This window comes from Daphnia pulicaria, chromosome 1 (assembly GCF_021234035.1).
Source record: "Daphnia pulicaria isolate SC F1-1A chromosome 1, SC_F0-13Bv2, whole genome shotgun sequence".
NCBI lineage: Eukaryota > Metazoa > Arthropoda > Branchiopoda > Diplostraca > Daphniidae > Daphnia > Daphnia pulicaria.
In genome coordinates this window covers 12,091,432-12,118,895 of record NC_060913.1, presented here as the reverse complement: position 1 = coordinate 12,118,895, position 27,464 = coordinate 12,091,432, and the positions used below count along the sequence as shown (strand labels likewise).

At 40.0% G+C, this 27,464-nt stretch overlaps 1 protein-coding gene across 3 annotated transcripts; it reads right to left on the bottom strand.

Annotated features, from left to right (window-relative positions):
* Positions 1–3,478: 3,478 nt before the first annotated feature.
* LOC124333877 lies at positions 3,479–23,500 on the bottom strand. 3 transcript variants are annotated; one of them, XM_046789002.1, is made up of 6 exons: positions 23,394–23,500; positions 23,112–23,226; positions 22,669–22,894; positions 17,076–17,134; positions 6,048–6,900; positions 3,479–4,935 (listed from the first exon to the last, which is right to left on the bottom strand). In XM_046789002.1, exons 4-6 carry the CDS (start codon positions 17,109–17,111, stop codon positions 3,986–3,988), a joined length of 1,839 nt encoding a protein of 612 aa, XP_046644958.1. In that variant the 5' UTR covers positions 17,112–17,134; positions 22,669–22,894; positions 23,112–23,226; positions 23,394–23,500; the 3' UTR covers positions 3,479–3,985. The 3 variants fall into 3 exon arrangements, with proteins under 3 accessions (XP_046644958.1, XP_046644960.1, XP_046644961.1); XM_046789004.1 differs by lacking the exons at positions 22,669–22,894; positions 23,112–23,226; positions 23,394–23,500 and adding an exon at positions 18,814–19,028; XM_046789005.1 differs by lacking the exons at positions 17,076–17,134; positions 22,669–22,894; positions 23,112–23,226; positions 23,394–23,500 and adding an exon at positions 8,402–8,688.
* Between the last annotated feature and the right edge of the window lie 3,964 nt (positions 23,501–27,464).

Genomic DNA, 27,464 nt, shown 5'->3' with positions numbered 1-27,464 from the left:
CCCCCCCCCCCCATTCTACTGCTATTGACTCCGTCTCCATACACTTTTTCCGGCGGCACTTCCATCAAAAAACGAAACATTTCGGGGTTCTCTCTACCACAATTCCTTAACGACTGAAACGGCGTAAACCGCAATAAAAGAATAAGGTGCTGGCTGCTGGCTGACAGTCGCACTATTTTCCTTTTATTTTTTTTACCTCCGACGACACAAACAATAAGACGACTCGGTAAAAAGACGAAGAGAAAAATGTTTTTTAAAAGTTGCTGTGCGGTCTGTTTTTGGCTGGCCTTTGAATTCGTTCCGCGTTTTTCTCTTCTTCTTCCGAATGGAGAGGGGGGATGAACACCAAGAAAATAACTTTTAAGCTTTCCGAAAAAAGAAGGTAGAAAGCTAAAGTACTGAAAACAATAGTCCGCCCCCCGAAAAAAAAAGAAAAAGTTTCTTTTCTTATATATATGCTGTAGTATACCTTTTAGTTCTTCCGACAGAAAATAGAAAAAAACCTTTTTCGGGGGGGGGGGGGGGGGGAGAAAGAGCTAGAAGATATTTCGGTTTGGTTGGTTTCCGATTGTGGATAGGAAAAATATTTAAAAAAAAAACCTTGGCTGCTGCTCTGTCATTAAAGAGTTGCAACGCGGGCTAATTACAACCTGTGCGTAACACAACTACGGAGTAGATATATATAAGCTACGTAGTATAGTTAAGTTTGGAGATACCTTTCGGGGGGGTTCAAAATGTGGGTGGAGAATATTCCGAGGGAAATCAGGTGTATCTAATAAAATAAAAAAGAAGGGTTATAGTTTAGGTTGGAGAGTGGAATTTATATTTATTTATTTTTCTCTTGAGTACATATACAATAGTTAAAAACCCGGAGGGAGTTTGTTCGACATGACCGATTTCGACTACTGACACTACATGTCGAGTTAACAAAACTATTAGGTTGAAACTATTCGAAAAAAACTTGAGCGAGTTCCCGTTATATAGCCGAATTCCGCCGTGTTTGTAGTCGAAAATTATCGGGGCGTTGAAACGGATTTGTTTCCAACCCCCAGCTGTCATTGGTTGAATTTTAATCAAATATTAGCCTAACCCAAACAGTTGTGATGGCTTTGTACATACGTGTACGTTTCTAAATCAAGTAGCTCTATTCACATATACTACATTTCACGGATATACCAAGAAAGAGAGAAAAGAAATCTATATACGGTGCTGCTGTACAGCATTGTTCTTCTTCTTTTGAGACCTTTGTCTTCTCCTTTTCACCCGGAAAAAAAATACATCTCCGACAAAATTTTTTGTCTTCCTTTATTTTCATTTCAATTTCATTGTTCTTCTTCTTTTCACTTTAATCTCAGAGTGGTTGGGGGGGGGGGGGATGTATAGTACCACACAATGGAACTGTGTGGGATGAATTGACAAGCTACTGCAAAAGAATTGTAAAGCTGACAGCTCCGATGATGAGAAACATTTGAGCCAAAAAAAAGAGAATTAATTTCTTAAAGAAAAAGAAAATAATAATAAACACAGTCGAGCGCGCACGTTCCGCCAGATCACACAGAAACTTGTTTCTCTATACACACAATTACAAAAACAGCTTTTTTGAAAGAATTTTCTAAAGGAATAAAATAGAGATAAATCGCACGGGCAGTCTGGTTATATACTATACAACCTATGAAGCAAAAATGAAAATATATAAATAAATAAAAACGAAAAGAAAAAAGGCCTTTTTTTTTGTCTCCCTCGACCAATCTGTCGATGGAATCTTTGAGAGCGAAGGAAAGAAAAAAAAATAGGCGCCCGTAAATCATTTTTGAAAAACAGAATATCCTTCGGCTGCAGCGATTTATGGGTTGGTGTGGTTTCTTTCTCTTTTTTTTTTCTCTTAAAAATTATTATTCCGCTGGTAGAAAAAAAAAGATTTTCGTTCGTACTACCTTTCTTTCTCTATTACATCCAATAATCGAGTTAGATCATAACTTATGTGGTGGGGAAGACGAATAAAAAGGAATAAAATTATACATTTTTTGGGATTATTCATCAATGGCGATTATTTCCAGCCACACAATATAATCCAACGGAGAAAAAACAAAATTCATAATTTGCATGATGACTTAATGAATTCTATATACACATTGTATAACGCCAATTAAATTAAGGTGCCAGGAATGAACGCGCGCGTTATCATAAATTTGTTTGTCTAATTTTTTCTTATCCCCAACAAACAAAAACGAAAAAAAAATAAAAAATAAAATAAAATAAAATAAAACTAAAATATTTTTAATTCCGCTTTTTCTTTCTTTAATTTATTTTGACGAGGTGAAAGCTGAATTGCGCTCACGGGGGCTGTGGGATCTTTTTTTTCTTTCACCTTCGTATATATACGTCTAATAACCATTTACACTGTATACAGTTCCCGGCAGACACATTCAAATAGACACACACACAGAAAAGAGAATAAGCGCGTCAACCTGGCGCGTACATTTCTCCGGCTCTTCTTTTCCATTATTTTTGTAAAGAATTGCATCTACACATTCCGTATTATCTTATTATTACTATTATTATTATTATCATTCATTTCTAGAGAAAAAGAGGCAAAAGCCCATATTTTTCCTTACGTAAGACTTACAGTACGTGTATCAATGACAGTAGTTTGCGGTTCGCTCTGGCTGTTGTGTAATTGCTGAGGAATGTGCTGTTCGTTATTCGTTTGAAATTTTTTTACCTTTTTTTCGGGTTTCACCGAAATTGTTTTATCCCCTCCGCTGTCTACACACACACATGTATATAGAGAGCAGAGTGAAAGAGAGAACCCTGTTATAGATACCTGCAGGCTTTTCCTTTCCCCCCATATAATCCTCGATTTTTTCGGAGGGGGTTTGGGATAGAAAATTTACTGAAATTACGTTTGGGCAGGTAGACGGATTTCGCCAAGGGTCGAAATTCCATTGTGTAATTAAATGATTAGCGAAAGAATTGAAATGCATTTCGAACCACAAGAATCCAGTTAAAAAAAACAACACACAAAACTGACTGGGGATAGGAAAACACAAAAATGTGTCAGTCTGGCTCTTTTGCGAACCAGTTTATAAGCACATCAAAATCAGTCAGTGTGAATGAATAATTTGATTCTCTGGGCGGAATTAAAATGAAAAAAATGTTATTTCTCTACATTCTTCTTCTTCTGTCTGGGCAGTTCAACATGTACTCGAACCGTTTCTTACTCTTCGCGTCCGTTGTCTGCCAGTTTCGATGATTGTACGGTCGGTTTCTCTTTAGTCTAAGCATCGTGATAATTTTTTCGGACTTTTGGCAACCCCGGTAGTTTCGCCCTTTTTTCCTTCTTTTTGTTGCAATGGGCTGAACCAGTTTGGTCGGGATACCTTCATTTGGTTATTTCTTCTCCTCTCCTAGTTTTGGATTTGTTTTTTTTTATTATTGCATAAAAGAAAATGAAGAAGAAGACGCTCTTTTTGTAGAATGAGGGCGATATAACATTTATTATTATATAAAAATGGCTGGCTGTGGGGCTGGCAGGTATGTATAGTATATATAAGAGTATAAAATAGGGGGAAATAAGGTCACACACATTCCACACACATACACACAACCCAAAGAAAAAAAAAAAAATTTTAAAGTTTTTTTTTTTGTTTTTTTGTTTTTTCGTAATGATGACGCGCCGGGGCACAATTTGTAATAAGGAAGAGGTCCACTTTCTTCTTCAACTTTTTTTTTTTTTTTGAAATTTTCTTTTATTTTTTTTAAGCTGCTCAATTAATTTCCAACCCTTTCAATCTCACACTCCAGCCAAACACAAGAATTCAGGTTAATTAACTTTGATAAGAAAATAGTATAGGACACACACACACACACACACACAAACAGTTGACAAATAATTTTTATACAAATGATCGTGAAATTTTCATTTTAAAATATGTTGTTTTGTTGTTTAGCAAAAAAATAATCGAAAATTCGGGAAATTGGTGTTTTAGACCATGTGAGAGACGGCCCGGAATCCGTACTCGTCTTCGTGTAGGTGATGGTGGGCCGAGCTGCGGTGGAGTGACGAACTGTTGGGTGCTGGCGCCGCCGGATGAAAGGCTTGCGGTTTGATAACGGGCGGATGGTTGACCGGCGGATGAGATTGCGGATGCTGAGGGTGGCTGCCGAATGTGTAGACATTGGAACGGGCAATGTCCGTGTGGTGGCTGTTGAGTTTGTTGGCCATCTGAGACGTCCAGTGACTTGAAGAGGAGCACGACGAGCTCAATGAGGAGCAACTATTCGTCGTGTTGTTGCGGATCAGCTGATTGTTCCGGTCCCTGCGCAGAGGTTTGATGACGTTCAGCCAAGGTTTCACCGAGCTGCTCAGGCACGAGCCCACCGTCGTCGGGTTGGGGGGCCTGGACGGTCTGGCCGGCAAAGGTGGCGGGCAGCAATTGGACTCATTTTTCTCGTTGGAATTGAGCGCCAAATTCGAACCGATCGAGGTTTTAGACGAGCCGAGATCGTAGATGATTTCCTCGTACAGATGGTAATCGGCTCCCGTCAAGTCGCCGGAATCGACCGAGCTGGGCGGAGACGGAGGGATCATCGGCACTTGGGTCGGCGTGGGCAATTTGCGTCTGCCACGACGAGCCACCCGAGGCGGAGTCGCTGGCGCTGGCGTCGTAGTGGCCACAGAAAGCGAAATCCTAGTGGGTTTCGGTGGCACTACCGGTCCGCTACTGCCAACAACAGATGATGATGATGGGGCCGGCACCACTTCCAAGTCGGTTACAGCATCGACAGACTCAATGGAATGTTGTTGTTGCTGTTGTTGTTGCTGGCGCTGAAGATCTTCAATGATTTCCAACATGCAATGAGCCACCCTGGAGAAACGAGTGGCGCCATCCTGTTGCTGGATCTTATCCTCCTTCAGTTCCGTTTTAGACAGACCTGCAATCATAAAGACATAAAAGGAAAAAAACAATAAAACACACTGGAAAAAATAATTACACACGAAAAAACATTTGATGAAAGTGAATAAAATCGACGGAATAATAAAAAGCCGTTTTTAAAAAAAGAAAAAAAGAAAGGGGTTAAAAGGGTCATTCGAAATCTTGAAAACAAAAAAAAAAATGGAAAGAAGGAGGAAAGATAGCCATCGTTAGTTTCCAGCAGAGTGACGACATTTCAGTTTCTTTTTAACGTTAGAGAGAGAAAGAGAAAAAGAGAAAAAACATTAGTCTTTTTGTTCCGGTCAAAAAGCTTCTTGCGTCTCTCCGTGTCCCGTGGCGGCAAGCCACAGAAAATAACAGATAACGCGCCCATATGGAGGGGGGGGGGGGGGGGGGGGGGAGAAGAAGAAGAACAAGAAATCCTAGGGGTTCTCTCTAGACGTAAAAGGGAACATTTTTTTTTTCCTATTTGATATTATATCAATCTGTTTAGGGGGGGAAAAAGGGTCCATCTCAGTTTTTAAAAATTAGAAAGAAAACCTAAATGAACATTTTTGGTTAAATTTCTATTTCAGAAGAAAAAGCCCTAGCTCTTTATTCAATTCAATTCCAAAAAAATGTTGAAATAAGAAACCAGGAGTATATTATACGGCCGCCCCAATAAATCCGCCAGGATCTTACTACTTGAAACGATGCCCTCTGGTACCGCAACGCGGGTCACTTTCGCCCGTTATCAAGAAACGAATTTTATTTATTTTATTTTTTCTTTAGAACTTGAGAAAAAAACTAGACAAAAGAAGTGTCAGACATATTTTTCTACAGTTATTACGTTTCAACCATATCTAGCGCCCATATGTCGAGGGGGAATTGTTTTGTTAAAAACCGCCCCGGGGTAAATACGTCGCCCGGATGCTGAAAAATATAATAAAAACATTTTTTTCAATTTTCCCGTTTTTGTTTTCTGTCTGTTACATCTGTCGTGTGTCTACCTTCTTCTTTCTTTTTTCACCTGTTATATTGCCCCGACTGCCCGCCATCCGGTCATCATCTTGACTGAGTCTTGCCCAGTCCGCACAACAACAACAAAATTCGATTCAAATTTTGGTTTACCTCGATCGGATGAATGGTAGTCGTCGTCGGTATTCCCGACGCTGTCGCCAAACTGGTGATCCGATTCCGCCGGAGAGGATGACTTTGCTCCTCCGCCGGATGATGAAGGAAGATCCCGGTCGATAAGCTCTTTGGTCCGCGTGTCGTAACGTTCGATGGCCGTCAAAAGCGTCTGGCGCAACGACGTCAAATGGTCAAGATCCAGCGGAGCCGTGCAGTGATTGGATCCTTCCGGGTGGCTGCCGGATGTCGAACCCACTAAAGCGGGTGCGGCCGGAAGAGTGCGGCGGGGTTTGGGCAGGACCGGCGGTGGCCGAGCGCTGATGTAATTACTGGCGTCCTGCGCCAGGATCAAACAGTCGGGAGTCGGACAGGAGCTCTTGTATCCGGAATCGACGGAATTGGATCCGGCGTAAAGTGCTCCGGATGCGGGACCGTCGACGGCGTCGTCCGAGTCGCACAAATCGCCAATGACGCTGATGGTGTCCAAAAGCGGATTCAATCCTTTGCTGCCGGATCGGCTTCCGTAGACGCCCTGGCGGGCCAATCCCATCATTTTGGGCACTTCCATTTCACTGTCGGACTCTGAATCGCTGGCGAAACTGGTCGTCGATGATCCGATCGTGTTCATCTTGCTCCTTCCGCAGTTGGGCGACGGGGAGTAGCGTCGGTGGCGGCGTCGGCGTCGATGGATGGGCGAGTGTCGCAGCTGCTGCGACCGATGGATGCTGAAGGCCGCTCTTCTCTCAGCAGTTGCGACTGGCCAATTGAAACGGTCGACCACTTGCTCAAATTGTCCGTACATCAACCATATTTGTTGCGTGAAATTGTCTCCCTGTGACGATAATTCCACCTGGAAAATAAAAATAAATGTTTAAAAACATCTGCCAATACACGAAAAACTGGTTCGGACCAAATGAAAGAAAATAACCGGTCGGGAAATCTTTTAAAACAAAAAAACAAAAAATAATAAATAAAAATAAATGTTTTGGTCATCCCTTTTGGTTATGTCCCTAAAGGTCTTTGGACTCTACGAGGCATATTAGACATGCACCGAGATAATTCACGAAAATATTTCAAAAATTATTTAGACTAAAATAAGAAGGTGAAATGACAAGCTCAAAGGCACAAGTTTGTGCGTTGCCGAGTGAAACAAACTGTGAAATCGTCACAATTGAATTCACATTTACCAAAAAATTCAAAATAAAAAATTCAAAATTAAAAGTCTGGAAATTGGCCAAAGTTAAAAAAAAAAAACAGAAAAAGAGACGAGAAAATCCCGATTCTTCTTCTGCTGGAGACGTATCAGAATCAGATATACCGGTTACAAACAACTTTGGTTTGTTTTGTCTTTTCCCTGTGTGGTGGATATTTTTATATGTACATGTTACTACACTATTCGGTTTTCTATTTTCTCTCTTCTCGGCTCGCTAGTGCGCGCTGGCGGGAGCGTGCAAAATTTACAAATTCCCAAAAATGAAAACGTCTTTTTGGGGGCGATGAGGAAACGCGACAAGAGATTGGGCACATTGATCACCGCCGATTCTCTCATACCCAACAACCAAGACCCCTCAGTGTGTGTACTCTGTGAGGTGTGCATAAAAATAACGATTGACGTGACAGTTGCTTCGGTACTATTCCATTACACGCAGCGGTAACGCTGTAAACAATCGCCAACTTTTGATTTATAATGGCATTTCGTTCAGGATAAACCAAAAAAGTTCATGTCTATACCCAACGACCGTTTCGTGATTTCAGGGTGGGCTCCATAAAAAAACAAAAAAACAGAACCAGCAAACACATAACCGAAACAACAACCAAAAAATGAGGTCCGTTCCCGTTTTGAAAAATAAAATAAAATAAAATTAGAACTATCGAATTTATCGATCGATTCTTTTTTTTTTTAAATTTTTCGCGCATAAGGAATAGAGTTTTGTGTCCTACTTTCGAAGAAAATATTCGTCCGGTTTAACCTTATCTATTTTTGAATTTTAAAAAGAATTATTCGTGTTTTTTAAATGTTCTTGTAGTTTACCGGAAGGAATAGATTTTTTTAAAAAAAGGTTAAAAGTTGTCGTTTAAAAGTCTTGGTCGGCAGATTTGTCACCGGTTCAAAACTTCAAATGTCGTAAAATAAAAGTTTCATTTCGATCGTAAAAAATTTAAAAGACGATGACAATTCCAGAAATAGAAAGGTAAGAAGAAAAAAAATGTTTCGGCTTCGCACCTTTTTCGGTATATACACACACACCTAGCCGGAATCCGGAAGCTTTAGCCCTCCCCAAAGAAGAAGAAGAAGAAGAGATAACACTAAAAGAAGAAGAAGATGGTACGTGTCTTTTTATTCCTTTTACCTTTAGAGAGAGAGAGAAAATTGAAATGTTTTATGACAGAGCTCTGTGTGTCTGTCGCTATAATAATCCGCTAGAATGGATGGCGGCCCGGATGATGGTGTCCAAAAAAATATGGTAGAAGGTCGTAAAAGAAATGGAGGGGCGCACAAGACACTGACACACACACACACGGAATTATTTGAGAATTTCACTTTTTCTTTTCTATCTATTTTTTAATGGTAGAGTCTTTGAAGCACACGTCTCGATTCGTGCACGTTCGACGAGCAACTGGTTTATGTTAAGGGCCGGCCGCCGTGTGTCCGAAAAGACAAGCGCCGGTTCTTTTGCCGCCAGAGGGCGCGTACCTCCAGAGTGGGCGGAGACAAAGCGCTTTTCATCCCCTTTTTTCTTCCTTCAAAAAAAAAAAACTAAATTTTCTTTTCTTACCTTTCTCCCCCCATTCCTCTATAAATGCTAGGGGAGGGGGAGCCAATCTGAAATTTCCAAAATTTCGATGGCCTTTTTTTTTAAAAAAGAACTTTACCGGGTCTTACTTTTCATCCCCAAAACGTAATAATTCTCCAATAAAAATTGAAACTTACAAAAAATTGCAATCAGATCTTGCTGGCGAGAGTATAAAGAAGAAAGAAAAAGAAAAATAAGTAGCCAAAAGGAAATGAACGCACGAAAACAAAAATCTTTTTTTTTTTTTTTAAAGAAAAAGGAAGAAAAAATGAATAATTCAACAGATGTGTGTCTGTGTGGATGATGATCACACGGTATCCAGTGATACATTTCCCTCTCTTGCCCATCTCTTTTTGTGGTGGAGGATAGTGTTTTTTGGGGTTGGTCTTGTGAACAAAAAAAAAAATATATATATAAAAATCTCGGGAAGATGGATACACGCTGCGGGCTGGATGATGATGACACGCAACCGTCAGAAATATTTATTTTTTTATTTTTTTTTCCAAAAAAGAGATTTTCGACGATTGTTGCACGTGCTCTTACGAAAATTGAACTCTCCCCCCCCCCCACTCACTCTTTTTTGAAAAAAATAAAATAATTTTTATTTCTTTTCCTCAACTTCAATTTCTCAAAGCAGCGGGAGACCCTCACAACTTGGATAACGAGGGTTAAAAGGGATCTTAATAAACACTGCTAATTGGCTAGAAGTTGATTTATATTTTAAAAAGCGGCATCGATTGTCCAATTTTTAAAGACATCACATTTCCCCATTTTCCCACACAATTTTTCCCTCTTTTATTAGTAGAAGAAGATGATCAATTTATTTTTAATTTGGCTTCTATCTTTAAACGGTTCGATATGTTTTTGTTTTTCTAAGCACACCGGGGGGGTTGGATTAACTACCCCGGATTATAGAAAACCCAGCGGGTTAAGCTGTTTTTTTTTTTATTTTTGGGTAGTTTTTGACCCCCCCATCCACACTGATTAATTTATCCCATGAAAAATGATCGACTCTAATTAGAAAAAGCTTCATGTTACTGTGGAATGTTGGCTAAATACCCCTAGACAAATTTTTGAAAAGATACCAGACAGCAGCAGCAAATAGCAGCAGCAGCAGATGGAATCTTAATTTTCCCTTGCGCTCGGATTAGTCCGGATGTGAATATTCGCCCGGACATGTTGGAGACGTGGAGCGTGTCGACAGAGAGTTAATCTCTTGTATCTCTCAAATAGACAGTACACACATGAACTGAATGCTGCTGCACTACTGTGTAGTTTATAAAAGCCGGACAATAGTCGAGAAAACTGTACACGCTTGGTCAGTTTTCCATTCATTCATTCAACAAATAAAAGTTCTGTCTGAACTGTTATATGATTTTCTATCGAGAAAGAAGAGCCCCCCTCACACACAGGTCACAAGGAAAAATAATAAAAAGGTTTTCTTTTTTTTTTTCTTTTTCTTCATTTTTGTGTGTATGTGATATTTTTACTATTTTACTCCCCGCTGTTTTTCACGGTTGATATATTTCCCCATTCTATTGTGTACAGTTCCCCCCTCGAGAAAAAAGTCTCCCTCCTCTCTCTTATTCTTAATACACCAAAAACCGTGTGGTTATAAAGAAGAAAAAAGGTTCTTCTTCTTCTTCTTCTTCTTGGACTGTTGAAGAAGAAGAATGTGTCTGCTGTGGTGAAACACGTCTCCACTAGCCCCGACATGTTTCGTTTTGGGCTTTTTTTCTTTTTTGATTCTCCAACATCTAGGCTGAATGATTTTTTCTTGTTGTTGTTGTCGAACCCCCTTCTCTCTTTTTTTCTTGATTGTAATAATTTCCTTTTCATAAAATTTGAAGGGTTCTTTTCCTTTGGCTGAGGTGGGTATACACAACTCTGTGGGATGGATGTTATACGTATGCCTAGCCATTGTAATATCACGTTTTGCGCTCTAGCGGATCATCATAATCGAAACGAACCCGCTGGAAATTCGAGTTAGTTGTTAACTCCCTTTCTGGATGAACTAAAAAATAAAAATAAAGTTGGAAAAAACCAGCGATGCGCGGATGGAGTGAAAAATCGCATCCATCGTCTTTATAGAGCTGCAACCCTTTTTTTTCTTTTTTAATTATGTGAAGTACGTCGGTCCGCCTTCTCCGGTTCCATAAAGGACCGAAAACCTTGAAAACCCACCCACCATGATCGATTTAAAAAAAGAAAGATTCACTTTCCGTCGATCGTATTATATAACCGGCTCAGCGTAATATTCATCATCATCATCATCATCTTACCCCTATATTATTGGATAATGCAACATTTTTTTTTTATATTATGGGACGTGCCCAGACAAAAATATAAAACCAAATGACGGTTATAATTTAGTTTTTTTTAAGAGGTTCACATATTCAAACATTGCTATGGTATATATGTATTGTAGACATACAACCCGCATGATTTTTATAAAGGTATCCCCACCCCCGAGAATAAAAAAAAATTCAATTAATTTTTTTCCTCTCAAAAGTATAAATCGATAGTTAAGACTGACATCAAAAAATATTTTTAAAAAAGCCTTTTAGTACTATTATAGTCCGTGCTGTAGGAAAAGAATCAAATAAATAAAAAAGAAATACATTTTTTTTTTTCAAAGTGTCAAAGAAAATCTGAGATGGGGGGCGCTAAAAGTTAAGAAAGAAAATCATAACAATAAAAAAAATACATGTATAAGAATAAGGGGGGAAAAATCCCTTCAGTGTGTAGTACAATTTATATACTAGCTATTTTACCGGAGCGACACCTGTGGTTCGGAAACCCACAGGGTCAACAGGGTCACACCCCGTCGACCAAAGACCATCAAACACGTACATATACAATATCCATACATCCTATACATCCCAATAGGATCGGAAAAAAAGATTTTCTTCAAAATCCTAGCAGGGGCGACTACAAATCGAATGGCATTAGCATCTCTCTCCCCCCATCCACAGCAGCACTTCTTCCTTTTTTTTGAACTTCCCAAATGGAAAGAAAAAAATCGAATGAATAGAAAAATAAAATAAAAAAGAGTTGAGGTGTCTGACAGATGAAACCCCCGGCCAGTAAATCGTCGTCACCATTTGGTTGAAGAAAAAACACGAGTTGTGAATAGGAAAAAAAAAAAGTGTTGGAATAAATCCGAAAGAAAAGAAGAAGAACTTAGGAGAAGAAAGAAAGCATTTGTTTATGTATATATACCATACACTTTTCTTTCTTTTTTTTTTTTTGTTGTTCCTTCGTTATTGTTTAGTTTCCAGCTGTGGGTTTATGTATAGCTAGTGTCGCCCAGAGACTTTCAGACCCGGTCTAAAGTATATAGAGAGAAATACATATTCATTATTCCGTTTTCTAAGTTGTCAAACATCACAAATTTCAATTTTTCCACCCCAATACAACAATAAAAGTGTGAAAATATGGTCGGAGACATCGAACCATTCCGGATTGTTGAATCTTTCATCGGAGATTTATTTTAAGTTTCCGGTACATATAGGACCTAACATACACACAAGGGTGTGGTCAAGAACTTTCGGTTGCACCCCGCTATAGAAATATATATAACGCTGGGCGTGTTTTGAACAATCAAAGTTGAATTTTTTCTTTTTTTCAAAATTAGAAAGAAAAAATAAAGGCGGAAGTGCCCCCGTGAAATTGAATCCAGTCGAATGGCCACAAGGAAAAAATAGATTTCGGCCGTTGGGGTTTTTTTTTTTTTCTTGTGCGGTCGCACGACAGACGGCCACAATATAACGAGCAAAATGTTAAGGGTATATTATATATCCCCCTCCCCCTCTACATTATTTTTTATAGATGATTACCTGATGTGAACTGTACTGGATGTAATGCCGGGCTATGTTATATATATTTTAAAAGAAAAAGGAACAAGAAGGGGATATTACACGATGGATGTGGGCTTCCATTTTGATACACCGGAAATGTCCGAACCGCAGGCAAACACGCGAGAAAATTTTAACTGATTTTTTGTTGTTGTTTTTTTTTTTCTGGAATTTTTTCAATCACGAAATAAAACCACGGAAAAATTGTTGGTTTCCCCCTGGACAAAATTGACACGCAACGACTTTTCGTGGAAAATCTAAATAAATAAAACATTTTTGAAGCGAAACAATCGGCGCCAAATTTAAACACCCCCCAAAAAAAGATAAAAAGAATGATTCGAATCAAACCGGACGGCCTCTCTATCTCTGCTGGACATCGTCTCAACCTTGGCTTAAAACCGTATCCAATTGCTTGGAGCACGTCTGGAACTTTTGGTATCAAAAATGGTAAAAAACAAAACAAAAAACAATTCAATTGGACGAAGGGGGGAAGAAGAAAGAAGAAAAAGAAGATCGTGCGGACTCGTTTTCACGCCTCGTTCTATTATTATACTATATCAGCAGCAGACTGATGGGGCTGCCGGACGATGGATATATATATATATATATTCATGCCACATTGTTGTACAACATGTCCCGAGGTCCTGTAACACAACAATTTAACGACGTCTAATTCAACAGAAAGACCCATCCAATTTTCAACCATTTTGAATTATTTTTTGGGTTTTTTGTTTTGTTTAGTTTTTTTTTGCTGGGGCTGGATGGGTTTCCGGCCCATCCACTGGCCATTTAAGGCCAACAAAGAGGAGGAGAGATCCTATAAAGAAAAAAGGGGGGCACCATAGTGTAACATGTAATACTACACAACATCTAACCCCTTTTTTTGTTTTTCTTTTTTTGGGCTGAAAGGAAAAACGAAAGAAAATGAACGGCTGCCGTAATCTATTACGCAATATATGCAGCAGCAGCAGCAGCACAGACATTGTTGTTGTTGTTGTTGTTATATTGCGCCCGGCAATTTTGAATCTCTCCCGGAGTGTCTGGAGAAATAATTCACGGTGAATTGTTCTTGTACAACAGCAACAACAAGGGATGGTACGCACACAGGGAAGAACCTGTCACGGTCCAGTAGAGATAGTCTGCAGATATGGTGGAAGAATTATTATAGAAGATGGCCCGGAGCAAATCACGAGCCCTTTGGGCCTGGAAATTACGCAAAAGGACGACGAGAGAAATTACAACAAAAGAAAATCGAAACAAATAAAAAATGGGAAAATCTTCCGAAACGAAATAAATTCGATTAAAACGAATTCGTTTTTTCAAAGAGAAAAACAAAAAATTTCCGCTCAAATCATTTTGGGCGGGAAAAAAATGTTTGAATTCCCCCCCCCCCCCCCCCCAAAAGAAAAACGGGCGTCGCCCAGCACGCGATGTTGTAATAACTAAAGAAAAAAAAAAAATATATAACTGTTACAGTCTACATAACGAATGGAATGTCAAAAAAAGAGAAAGAAAGAAAGAAGAAACTGCGATGCGAAATTTCCTTCTCCTTTTATTTTTAACACACATGAAAGAGTCTAGACTTTGGCCGGGCGTCTCGGATGACCGGGCTTGTGCCCACAGCACATTTCAGCCGCAGAAAAAATTCTCCGAAACAATTTCACTTCCTTCATTCTTTTATTTTCTTCAAATATTGCATTTGAATAACTCTTTCGCGTTCTTCATTAATGTACCAACTCAAAACATTTTTTTTTATTTTTTTTTTGGGTAAGAATTAAGTTCGATAGAAAGAAAAGTGGCCATAAATCAAATTCTATAGAAAGAAGAAGAACAGTCTTGTGTGTGTGTGTGTGTGTGTGTACCAGCAGACAAAGTAAACCTATTGTTTTGCATTTCTTAGTTGAGCTTTGCTTTCTCCTCCGGTGTGGAATTAGATGGCCGGGCGTTTTGGGTTTGTTGTTGTATTTTAGGGCCAAAGTTCTTCTTCTTCTTCTTTTTCGCTGGCTCCAAGATGGCCGCCATACACGACCATCGAAATAATTTACGACCGTCTTCAACATTCTTTCACCAAAAAGAAAAGGCCCCCAAAAACGAACGAAACCTATAGCGAATCACAGCTCCGAGCGGAGAAAACAAGGCGCGTTTTGTTTGTTTGTTTGTTAAACATCAAGAACAAACACCATTTTTTCTTTGACTTGCATTATCATTCAATGAATTCGCCAACATTTAAAAAGCGGCGCGAATTTTGAAAAAAAGAAAAAAAAAAAGGAAATTAATTTTCTCCCGACGTTAATGATGACTCGGTCGCAATCCGATCCGGTCGTCGGAAAGAAAAAGCGGAAAATAAACGGCCGCAGAGGGAGATAAGACACACACATACATCATCCGCTTTAATAATTCTGTAATAAGAGAAAACAAACAACCGAAAAAAAAAACGAACGCGTGCGCTCCCGGAGAGAGAGAGAGAGTCTGCTGAAGAAGCACATGCTGTGACGGTTCAAGCTACGGGGGCCCGGAAGAAAAAAAAAATAAAAAAAAATAAAAGATTGTGGCCGCGGGAGTTTGTTGGTCTCACAGCGGGACGCCATATACTACACCCGCGCGCCGATCATTGATGGAATTTTCTTTCTTATTAGTTCCGATAGATCGTCTGACCCTTTTTTCTTGTTTTTTTCTTTTCCTCGTCTATACAAGATCAAATATTTGTGTGATGTTAATTGCTCTTTAACCTAAATACCTATCCAGGTGGTATAATAAACATTTTTCTTTCTCAGGTATTTTTGTGTTTTCTTTTTTCAAAAAAGCTGCCGGGAAATAGTTTCATATATATATGTTTCCATTTATTTAAATGGCGTATGGCGTGTCGACTATTCAAAATGCCCAACTCCCTTTTCTTCTTTTTCCTTTTTCAAAGTAGTTTTGGTTCGTCCATATAATAGATCGTTCATTCTTGATAGACATCACTTTGTGTTATGTAGGTGAAACCCCGGCTACTAGGGATAGCTCGACAATAACACAACACGGACAATGTATCAAACATTTTCCAATGTTATAAGCTCCTTCTCTTTTTTTCCATTTTTCTTATTTGGTTGAAAATATGGGCGTGTCCCGCCCAATAATGCAAATGAGGTCGACTAAACGGGAAATGTTTCATTTCGCGAAAAAAAAAAAAATAATATTAACCAGTCCAGCTAGATGAGTTCACTGCCCAGGTGGTCATAACGTACACAGGGCGTGTGATATCGATCTATCGGTGAATTATAAAAAAAATTAAGTCGAGCGAAAAACTTAAAAAATAAAAAAGTAGAACGGAACGCGGGAAAGAAAAACCAAAAAAAAAGTCCATCACGTAATCGACTATGTATAGCAGCTCAGCAGCACGTGTGTGTGTGTGTGTGTGTGAAAAGGTGATGGGTATACCGCAGAACACGGGCCAACACCTTGCCACTTACACATCCATAGCCGGCCAGGAAGGAAAATAAAAAAGAAGACGAAAGAATGAAGAACAAAACAACATCTCTCGGCTAAATCTACCACATCCATCAACTGCTGGTGTGCACACTGTAATTAAGACCGGTGGTAATGATGAGAAATCTCATCAACCCAAAAGGGGAGAGAAGCAGAGAACAAGAGTCTTTTTCTTTTCTTCTCTCCACGCAAAAGCCCTCGACATTTTTCCGTTTCGAATCAAAAGAATCAAAAAATCTCATTTCTAAATCATCATCAGAATACTATGCGCTGCTGAGACTGTGCTGCTGTTCGGTTGCCACCACATTGCGTTCGTGCTGATATGCGTGCGCCAAAGAAACAAACGGAACAACAACCATTTTTTTGTTTTCTTTTCATTTCTGCTGGCAAGATTTCAAAGAATGAAGAAACTCATTGCCGGGTCATCTGACAAAAACAAGAATGTGTCAGCCAGTTTGAAAAATCGGGTGGGAAAAAAATAAAATAAAATAAAAAGAAGAAGAAGAGATAATCTTCCTTGAGCTCTTCTCTCACGCTCTTACATCTAATACAAGTACATCAAGGGAGAGACACTGCAGCAGTGGCGGGATGTATATGTACAGGAAGGAGAGAGGACAGGTAGAATGCAATAACTATAACTCCTATCTAACCTTATCCGCGGCGTACCTGAGGACCTCTTTAAGTTCCTATCAATACCACAGCATTTTCTACGTTTTTCTAATCACACACATACGTTGAAGGAAAGGAGAAAAAAAAAGGATTTCCCCGAATCCTTAAAATTTTATGGCCAAACTGATAGCACGTCTGAGAGTTCAACGGAAAACATTTCCATCCGGATAAAAAACAAAAAAAAAGCTTTAAGAGCTTTAATTCTTTTCTAATAAAAATAATTTCTGTGGACTTACCATGTCGTGACGTAACCGGTGCAATAAATCGTCCATCGTGTGTCGAGTCCAATTTTTTTCTGAATAACAATCGGAATTATTTGAATCAAAAGTCGAAAACACAAACAAATATATATATATCTATATATAAAACTGACTGTTTCTTATATATTCCTATATAGACAAGAACATAATAATGATGGCTAAGGATTTAGAGGGGGGATAGACTGAAATTGTCGATTCGATCACGCAGGGACTTCTGACATACGATTTTTTTTTTTGGGGGGGGGGGGGGGGTGTCTGGTTTCCATTTGTAATTTCAGATGAGGAGGGCTCCTTTCTGGCTCCTGCCGTGTCGTTAAAAAGAAAGAAACATTCAAACAGGGACCCCGGAAAAAACAAAAAAAAACATTTCCACCTGAAGATTTTTTTTCGGGGGGGAGGAAGAAACCTCTACCTCTATAATCTTATGCGATATAACCTTTCGTTTCCACCCCCACCGTCTTGGGTTGTTGTAACAACAACAACAACAACAACCCTCATATTCATTTTCTATTTTTCCTTAGAGAGAGAAAGAGAAAGAGAGAGAGAGAGAGTTGGATCATCTTTTATTATACAACGGACTGTTCAATTTGCATATGTAGGTAGAATATCCGCTCGAGGGTTTTTTTGGTTAAAGAAATGAAGGAGAGAGAAAAAAAGGAATTCTAGTGGCACTCTCGTCTGCTGTTGTGTGTGTGTGTGTCTCCCGACAGAAATCTACAATCACCACTTTTTACACACACACACACACACACAGTTGTACGTATATTACAATCTATATATGCGCACGTTTATAATCTCTTTCGGCTTTACACTCAAATGTCGGAGAAGTTTGGATATGAGGCCGACGAAATTTTTTCACGACGCGGTTAAGTGCAGAGAAGATTTGAAATGTTTTATTTCTTCTACAAAAAGAAACCTTTTTTTTTTTTAGTTTTTTTAAGTTTTCCTTTTTTTTAATTTCTATTCTATACAAGGGCATTACAGGCTACTTACACCGAGGATTATTCACTGGTGGTGGTTGTTTTTCAAAAAAGAAAATTTGGCCGGGGTGCTGAATTTTTTCAAAATTTTTGGCGCGGAAAAATTTCGAAATTTTTTGGCGCGACATTCAAACGACACTTAGAAAGGTCAAGAGACGCGGACGCTGGGAATTTTTTGAACTTGGGATAAAAGGAAAAGAAGAATTGATTGAAGGCATCAGCCATTTCAGTCACGTCACTGCACTATAGTGGACCTATAAGTGTCCAGCATGGAACGCCGGACGCCAAACTCGTCGAAGATCTACACTTATATAAAGGTGATGGTTGGTTGGGGGGGGGAGAGAATAACCAAACAGAAAGTAGTGGACTGCGTGTTATCGCACAGGCGATGAAAATGGGCAGCCAACAAGACACAAGAATCTGTGATGGAAGAGACTCTATTGCTGGCCCTTCTATTAGTCAGCCAGAGAGTCCGGCTGCAACCGAAACCAAAAAATGTTCAGATATGAATGGGGAAATGGGGGCCAGCCCGGCACCGGCAATCGGGTCACCTGAATTTTTTTTTCTCGTCAGGTTCCGTAGCGGATAGGACACACGCGGTGAATTGGTGTTCTTTTTTTAAATTTTTATTCTCAAACCGCAATCACATGTTTTTCACGCTCTAATTATTCGAAATTTGGTGCATTAAAAAATAAAATTCAAATTCATTTTTTTAAATAAAATTTCCAACTCACCGGAAAATTTTTTTTTTCAAAATGTTCTATAATCGATGGGTTGACACACTCACTGACACAAACACACACACAGAGACGGAGTGGACGGTTGAAAAACACATACACACACACAACGGAAAATGTCTAGGAAAAAATTGTATAAATTTGTTCGGGCTGGACAGAAGAATTTCCACGTGACCACGGGGCGCCTAACCAAAGGCGACTGGGGCCCGTCTAATACTCGGCCCATTCTCTCTCCCGTCCAGCTCTTTTTTTTTTCCCCCTCTCTCTCTCTGCTGTGTGTGTGTGTGTGTGTATATAATGCTTGTATGTTTGTATATATCCATGTGAACAAGAACTACATACGCAAAGCAGCTAGAGAAGAGACGCGCCTGCGCTTGGCCACCGCCCAGTTGGTTCAATTTCCTTCGGCTGGCCATTGCTTGCGTCACTTTTGGGGGCTCTTTATTTTTTATTTTTCATTCGTTGAACTGAGACGTTTGGTTCAATTGGTACGCGAAACGATCATAGATAGGAATGCGCTCCTTGCGCGACACATAAAACCGCTGTGACGCAATAGCGTTCAAACGGAAGAAGATGCGAAGCCCAAAAAAGGGGGTTCTCACGATTTTGAACGCGTGTTCAACGGCCGTTTGGTACTCTTACGTGTGTATATAGTTTGTGCGGTTAACGACGCATAATAGATTGCCATTTCCTTATTCATTGCGAGGGGCAATGAAATCAAATCAAGAATAGAAATCAAATGGAAGAAGAAGACAAAAAAAAAATAAGATAAAAGTTTTTTAAAAAATAATAAAATACCAGATATGCAAATGAGCCGAGTGTAAGACGTCATTTCTCAAACTCCCACTTTTTTCTTGATCCAAAAGGGCCAAAAGATTCCAGAGACAAGAAGAGGAGGAAAAAAAAATAAGAAAAGAAAAAGAAGGAGGTGGTTATATACCTGGTCCCTAGCTATATGTACGTGCTGCCTCCCAATATTAACTTTGATTATAACTCGGAGCCACTTTTTCGGCCCTTCGGCCGCCAGCCACAGGTAACGCCTTGCACACCAAGACTCTTCTTCTTATTCTTCTTGAAATTTCCCAAAAGAAAATGAAACAAAATTTCAAAAGTTGAATTTTTTTTTAGTTTTTCAATCGGCGTATCAACCGGGAAATTCAAACGCCTTGACAACAACCTCATATATACCTTCGCGGTAGCCCCCCCCCCCCCCCCCCCCGACACGGTGTGCAACAATCAGCCCAGGTATAATAATTAAATGCAAATTCGTGTCACGACTTTCTTTTGTTAGATTGCGTCACTGAGTAGAGTAGTGGACCTCGGGGAACATTATTTAGGCGGGATAATATCCGCGTTACCTACACCGCAGGATTCGTTTTTTTTTTCTTTTTTATTTAGTTGGTCACTAAAATAACAATGAGAACTTTTCAATGCGGAATATAAGAATCCGGCTCGGCTGGACCCCCTCCAATCTAATAGTCGAGACCAGTCCCATTAAAAACACGTAAATAATTCGAGCAATAATCTGAATTATTAATTATTCAAAAAAGAAAGAAAAAGTTAATAACAATAAAAAGAATAAAAGGAAAAACCAGCGGTTATATAATGTTAACATCATTAAGATTCGAAATGAAATCGAGTATATATCTAGGAAATAATTTAAAAGAAAAAAATGAGCTTTTCAGTATCCCCCCCCCCCCCCCAATCACTTGCTGCCTATTATATTCCGGCGTCCGCTGTTGCTGGCTGCTGCTTCTTTTACTTTTTCCTTCCATGATGAACAATCCGGTTGATTGTGATTGATCGAGAGGATTCAGTAGTAAAACTTTGGTGGTTAGATACAAAGAGAGTGTGTGTGTGTGGGGGGGGGGGGGGAATATACTGGCTGCCGAGGTACGCTAGTGAGCAGTCGATCAAAATGATTCATCAAGCGCAACAGGGAAGAAGAAAAAACCGGATTCCAGTTCTTTTTCAGTTTTTTTTTTCCTTTTTTGTTTTACCTTAATTAGATGTTACATCCGTAATCACTCCCTATATACTGTCAAGGTCAACGACATGACGCATTACGTGTCTCTCCTTTTGTCTAATCAGCAGAAACAATGTACAACTCGTGCCACGTTTTTCAATGTCAACCCCACCCGAAATTTAATTTCAGACAATTAAAAAAAAAAAAAAAACCAATGACGAAATTCAATCGGGAATCGATGAATCATGTTTAAAAAAAAAATTGCGTTGATAGCCGCGCGGTCGTGAATATTTATCCACGCGAGATGGAATAGAAAAAGAAGAAAAAATCTCACAACACGATATGATTACATTTCGGGAGAGGATTTATTTCCCGATCTACAAGAAGATGATGATGACCGCGGGGGATTTCAAAGTTCCGTAAGGCACGAATGTTAACAATGGCCTTGGGAATTGAATGGTAATGGGAGAGGCCGTCAGCTCAAGGAGCAGACAAACCCCATAAGCCGATGGGCTTAACAACAATGTAATTTAACAACAACAGCCCGAAAGCCATACAACAAGGTTCTTCCCCCCCCCCCCCCCACCAATCTAAAAAAAAAGAAAACAAAAATCCGAGATAATAATCGGGAAGGAGAGAATAACACACAGTGAGCAGCAATATAATGCGTAATAATAAGTACACACGGGGATATGGATAGATTTATTTCGGGTTGGTTTTTATTTAAACCTCTTTTTTTCTCTCCGATTCACGCTCATCGCTCACGGGCTAGAACGCCATCTAATGCTTCACGGATGAATCACGCATCAATTAAAAGATCCAAATTTTTAATAATCAAGCGCGCTCAAACCCCCCCACCTTTTTTTGGTCATTTTTATTTTAAAAATCGCGCCGAATTCGGGACGGCACTAAAAACAATTCACAAAAGATCCGGTTTGTCCCGGCTTTTATTTATTGTTTTGTTTTTTCCATTAGCGGCGGCATATTGTTGATTCAAAAAAGTTGAGGGGGAAGAATAAAAGAAAGAAGAAACCGGTTGTTGCAAGGCTAAATAACGGGGGAGTATTGCAAATAAAAGGGCCCCTGCCATCCGCAGAGCAATTAATCATGACCGTTCAACTCCCGGCACTGCTGGGGTGGTCTTGGTATACAGAGGATAAGAATATACATGCACAAGTTAGAGAGATGTATATTCGTAAAGTTCGAGTTGTCTGAAATAGAGCTAAACGGGGAAACTCTATAGATACACACTCGCGTAGTCAAAAGGGTTTTTTTTAAATTATTATTTAGCTCGCAAAAAGTGTTCCAGTCATTTATTTGGGTTGGTTTTAAAACGAGACTAAATGGTTTTGTGTTGATTCTTTCACGGCCATGTAGGATAATAAAGATGGTTGTCCTTTAGGTCTAGTTGCACGGTCTACTGACTTCCCAATCTCATTTGAAGTTTTGGCTCTCAAGTCGTCGTTGCTGCTGGTTTCCCTAAAAACACACCGAAAAATGTGCTATCGACTACCTGAGACTCTAAAATTCCTGTTGAACTATTTAACGAGGAGGTGCCGGTATGGCGGCAGGTCCCTCTTGGTCAAAAAATTGTCTGATTGTTGCACTTTGCTTCAAGTGTGTTAAAGTTTAAATATTTCCGAATGTGATGGTTTTCTACCCACAGAAAAAGTTGTGAGCTTCAAAACAATTTAACAAGCCTGATCTGTAGTCGTTCGACGAATGAGTTTTTAGTGAAACTTTACTGAGAAAACAAAATCAAAACGGAGAGAGAAAAGAGTTGCAGTCAACAGCCCTAGCTCAGGAATAAACATACTCCATGACTACGTAACGATTTACCAGCATAAATTGTCAAAAAGGAAGAATAGAGATCAATTTCGTCCTACCTTTATACCTGGGAAATACAGCCAGGCATCTACGTCAGTTGCTCCATCCATCCGCTGAGAGTTAAATGACACCAGATGGGATAGGGTACAAAAGGTGTCCTCGTGAATACACCCACATTCACATGAGCGTACACGAGGACATTTTAAAGAAAGGGGGAAAAGAGAGGTCCGTCACTCGATTGACAATGCACTCGATTGCATTCCGATGCAATGGGATGCTGTTTATCTAAATAAAAAATAGAAAATGGGTTACGAAAAAATATTGAGAGAAACAACAAAAAGGTTGTCAGGAAAAGTTGAAAATGAGACACCGGGAAAAAACCCTCATTGGTAATAAATGGGAGAATTAAAGTTTTACATGTAATACACTGCATTGATGCAGGTAATGCAGCATTAAGATATCTAGTAGGTCACAAGTCAATTAAAGTAAAGGAAATCATTACCCAAGCCCAAGCGATTATCCTGAGATTGTTGCTGGTGATAGGTTAACAACAATAACACCTGCACAAGAAAAACTTGCATATTGGGTGGTTATGATGGCCGGCTCTACCCTCAAATCTGTAAAAAAATAAAAAAGTTGCATGTAGTACAAACAAACTACCATGCATCGACATCAGGGCAATCACGTGTTAAAGGCTAGTCACACGAAGTAACATTTCACAAATTTGTAACAACTGTTCTATAGCTCCCACGATCATTCTATTTGTATTTTTAGTTTTATTTACCCGCTATACAGCATGGAGTATGACGGTTATCAAAAAGATATAAATCTATAACAAACATTAACAATACTATAAATCTTGGACTTTGTCTCTTGACTTTTTCGAAATTTTTAACTGGACGAAAGCAGACGACACTATGGTCCAATTTTCTTCTAATCAGCAGAATTTAGCATAATGCTGATCGAGATCGATCTCGTACGGATAATACGATATCGATAGAAATGTCAAAAAATCAAACTCAGGACAGTTCCAATAATAAAAATTTGACCGACAACCCGTCAAATACAAATAAACGGCATTCAAAAGTTTTATTTCTAAATTCCGCGAAATACACCGCGACAAAGACACAATAAACGTTGAGTAACATGGAGAATGACTTGATTTAGAATAGTTTGTTTACAAGCATATACTATAAAAATGAAACGAACCGAATTTTACTTTACACAAACTCCAGCAGAGAGTTGGTGAGATCTTCAACATCTTCAGGTGGACGATCAGCGAATTGGCAGACGTTTTTCAGAGTCTCCACTTCGTAGGTTTTGGCCAAAGTGAGAAGCTGCAGCTTATCCCTGGCGGACGCCAGTCTTACCAGCGCACCGGTGTACAAGAATTTCAAGAAAAGCACGACGACATCCACATCAAATTCCTCGTCAATGGCGACGATATGTTTTCCTGTGCCGCTGGTCATACCCAACGATGCATTGAGAACGGGACTCCGAGCGACTAGAACAACTCGATGAGCTTCCATCAATTTACCAGCCCCGACAAATATTTCAACGTCGGTCAACTGTTTGTTAATAGCGGCTGTCCAAATGTCTTTCATCCAGGCGTCGTCCATGATCTCGTAGTAGTAGTTTTCGATGGTGCCGACGATTCTGGCGTCGAAAGCGACTACATTCCGGCACTCGTGGTGAAACAAATCAACCGGCGATGGAGCGCTGAAGAGAAGCACAGCGTTGCCCGGCTCCCTTGTCGATTTCATTTTGACCCACTCGGAAGTGTGACTGCGCTGGTTCATGTAAACTTCCTCCACTTTCACGCCAGCGTTTTTGAGATTGGCACACGAGAAGTGGATCGAAGCCTCACGACCCATCGTTGGGGAGATGACGTAGGCGAAAAAAAGAGTCTCGTTCTGGTAATTGGCCATGGCATTGGGTTGGACCGATTCAAACATGGGAAATCTCCAAACACACCGGAAAGTAGACGCCGTGCGATCAAACAATATTTCCGTGTTATTTTTAGGACTAAAATCAAATATAAGGAGAAAAAATAACAACAATTAATACAATTGTTCGACGGGTAATAGATAGGCTATACGCGATAGCTTAAGAAAAACTAACCTGATTTGGGTAGAAGACGGCGTTGCATCATCGCTCTTGATATGCAAACTTTTCACGATGCTCACCATCTGCAGGGCGTCATCACTTTTCTTGAGTGCCGTTTGGCACAGGCTAATCAGAGTTGTAAGCTGATAATACTCGGCTAACTTGAGCAGCTCTCCGTTGGCCAGTGTTGAGGTGAACTCGCCTGTGTAGATGAAGTGAAGAAATTGCTCCACTGTCGAAGGATTCACGTCTTCCATTCTGATCCGATAAAGACCAGCAGCAACTTTGCCCGGCGCCATTATGGCGTTGCTTACTTCTTCTGGAATTGGACGAAAAAGAACCAATTGATCTAGCGGTTCTTCTATCGTTTCCTTTTGATGCGTTTCATCTTCGGTTCTTCTTCTTCTTCTTCCTTCGGCTTTCCTTCGGCAAATTCAGTTGCGAACACCGGACTGCGGGCAGCCAGAATGGCTTTGTGAGCAAAGAGTTTCGTTTTTTTCACCAGAAATTCCACGTCGACTGAATTTTGACTTTTCACAGCAGCGGCGGCCCACAGTTGATCCTTGGCCAGGCGATCGGACAGCTGGTAGGAATAGCCGGGCACGCTTCCTTCAACGCAAATTCGAAACACAAATGTGCAGTCGCCAGTGATTTTGTCGTCAAGTTTCATGGTGAAAAGCTGCAAACTTCCTTCGTTGCCGATGTTCTCATTCTTCATTTCCCACCGTCGCTCATCTGCGCCAATGTCATTCTCTTGTCTTCCGTACATGACACTTTCGACTTTCATTCCGATTTGGCTGAGATTGACTGCCATGAGAAATAAGACGGGCGATTCGCCGTGATTTTTCAGTCCCACACGAAATACTCGTTCCCCTCGCAATAGAATCATTTTCGAAGCGATTGTTCTGCGCTCTTCACCGACGTTTTTCAGGATCCAATCGTACGGTAAAATCATTTTTGGGGGTACCAGAATTTTCGGATGACATGGTGGCTGCTAATGATAATTTAGAAAATCATTTTGTTAAGCTTAATATCTCATTTCTATTTAATTATTAAAATAAAAAAAATCGACTCACCAACAGTTGACAGAACCAAGCTCAAAAAAATTTAATTAATTTAGCCGGATGAGAGAATACCCTCTCTATAATCGCGCTGGTCGACAGGAGACTGATGGAAACAAAACAAGAAAAAGATCACTTTTTTCTCACCTCGTATACAACAATATGAAACCAAAACGTTTGATGGGAAGCTGGTCGTTTGGCATTGACAAAACGTTTGATTTCCTTACGTTTCATTCCCGAAAATTATACACTTGTTTCTTGGAGGAGGGGGGGTGGTTGCCTTAATGCAATTTTGTTTCCGGGAATGGGACCCCGCGGGGTGTTATGATGAAATATTTGATGGTGCTAATGATTTCCAGCTAAATCGAAGCTAACTTGAATCAACAGTAAAAGCTAGAGGGAGAATTTTTCTTTAACTTCCATGAACTTATGGAAATTAATATCAGCCACTTGAATTTGTTGCAAGTCACTTAAAACAGTAAGATCCGATATGTGAGACGTAACCATACGATTGAATCTTGCAAAAACGTCGGTGAAGAGCGCAGAACAATCGCTTCAAAAATGATTCTATTGCGAGGGGAAAGAGTGTTTCGTGTGGGACTGAAAAATCACGGCGAATCGCCCGTCCTATTTCTCATGGCAGTCAATCTCAGCCAAATCGGAATGAAAGTCGAAAGTGTCATGTACGGAAGACAAGAGAATGACATTGGCGCAGATGAGCGACGGTGGGAAATGAAGAATGAGTACATCGGCAACGAAGGAAGTTTGCAGCTTTTCACCATGAAACTTGACGACAAAATCACTGGCGACTGCACATTTGTGTTTCGAATTTGCGTTGAAGGAAGCGTGCCCGGCTATTCCTACCAGCTGTCCGATCGCCTGGCCAAGGATCAACTGTTGGCCGCCGCTGCTGTGAAAAGCCAAAATTCGGTCGACGTGGAATTCCTAGTTACTAACGGATATCAGTCGATTTGTCAGTGGATTCGTAGGAAATAATGATATCAATGAATCCTAAAAGGGAAGGTGTTGGGAATGGTCTCTGACTTGAGGTCACGCTCTTACTTCATTGGCTGCCTACTGGGCCTTAATTCGACCGTCTAGTGTTACCGAGTGAACGGCAACCGTCGACTATCGGCAGGGGCTAAGCGTAAGACTGACGGACACAACTTCAGATTGTGACCAGCAAGTCGAGAAACCGGGATTTTATGGGATTACGATCCTTATGATAGACGTCCTTTATAGCAACAGGGCGTCTAATAGATCGGGAGGTGAGTTTAGAAGTGAGCTTTATATATTGAATCATCGTTTACTATTGACCCATATATTATTGATGAAGACTGAATATTGATGAAGAGCATTCACATTATTCAAGACACACAGTTATATATACACAATTACAGTGGGAGCATTGCACAATTAGGAGGGACAAGGAATCGAACACGGGTCTTTTTGGTGAGAAGCGAAGATGATGACCGATGCTCGTTGAGTGCACATCTCGAAATGAATTTAATCGAGTCATTATACGGACGACCTCTAATTGACGGCAGTGACGCCTACGACCTTGTGCCAAGCCAAGAGGGAATATAATCAACACGTACGACGTGTGTGTGAGACAAGGAAAAAACAACTTTTTCTTTCCTCCGAAAAGATCATTAATTTTTGGAACGGCCAGAACACCTGGCCTATGT

Coding starts and splice junctions, on each gene's coding strand:
- LOC124333877 (XM_046789002.1), bottom strand. CDS start 17,111: ATGGACGATTTATTGCACCGGTTACGTCACGACATG. Junction 6,901..17,075: donor ACCGGTTACGTCACGACATG/GTAAGTCCACAG, acceptor TTTATTTTCCAG/GTGGAATTATCGTCACAGGG. Junction 4,936..6,047: donor CTACCATTCATCCGATCGAG/GTAAACCAAAAT, acceptor TTATGATTGCAG/GTCTGTCTAAAACGGAACTG.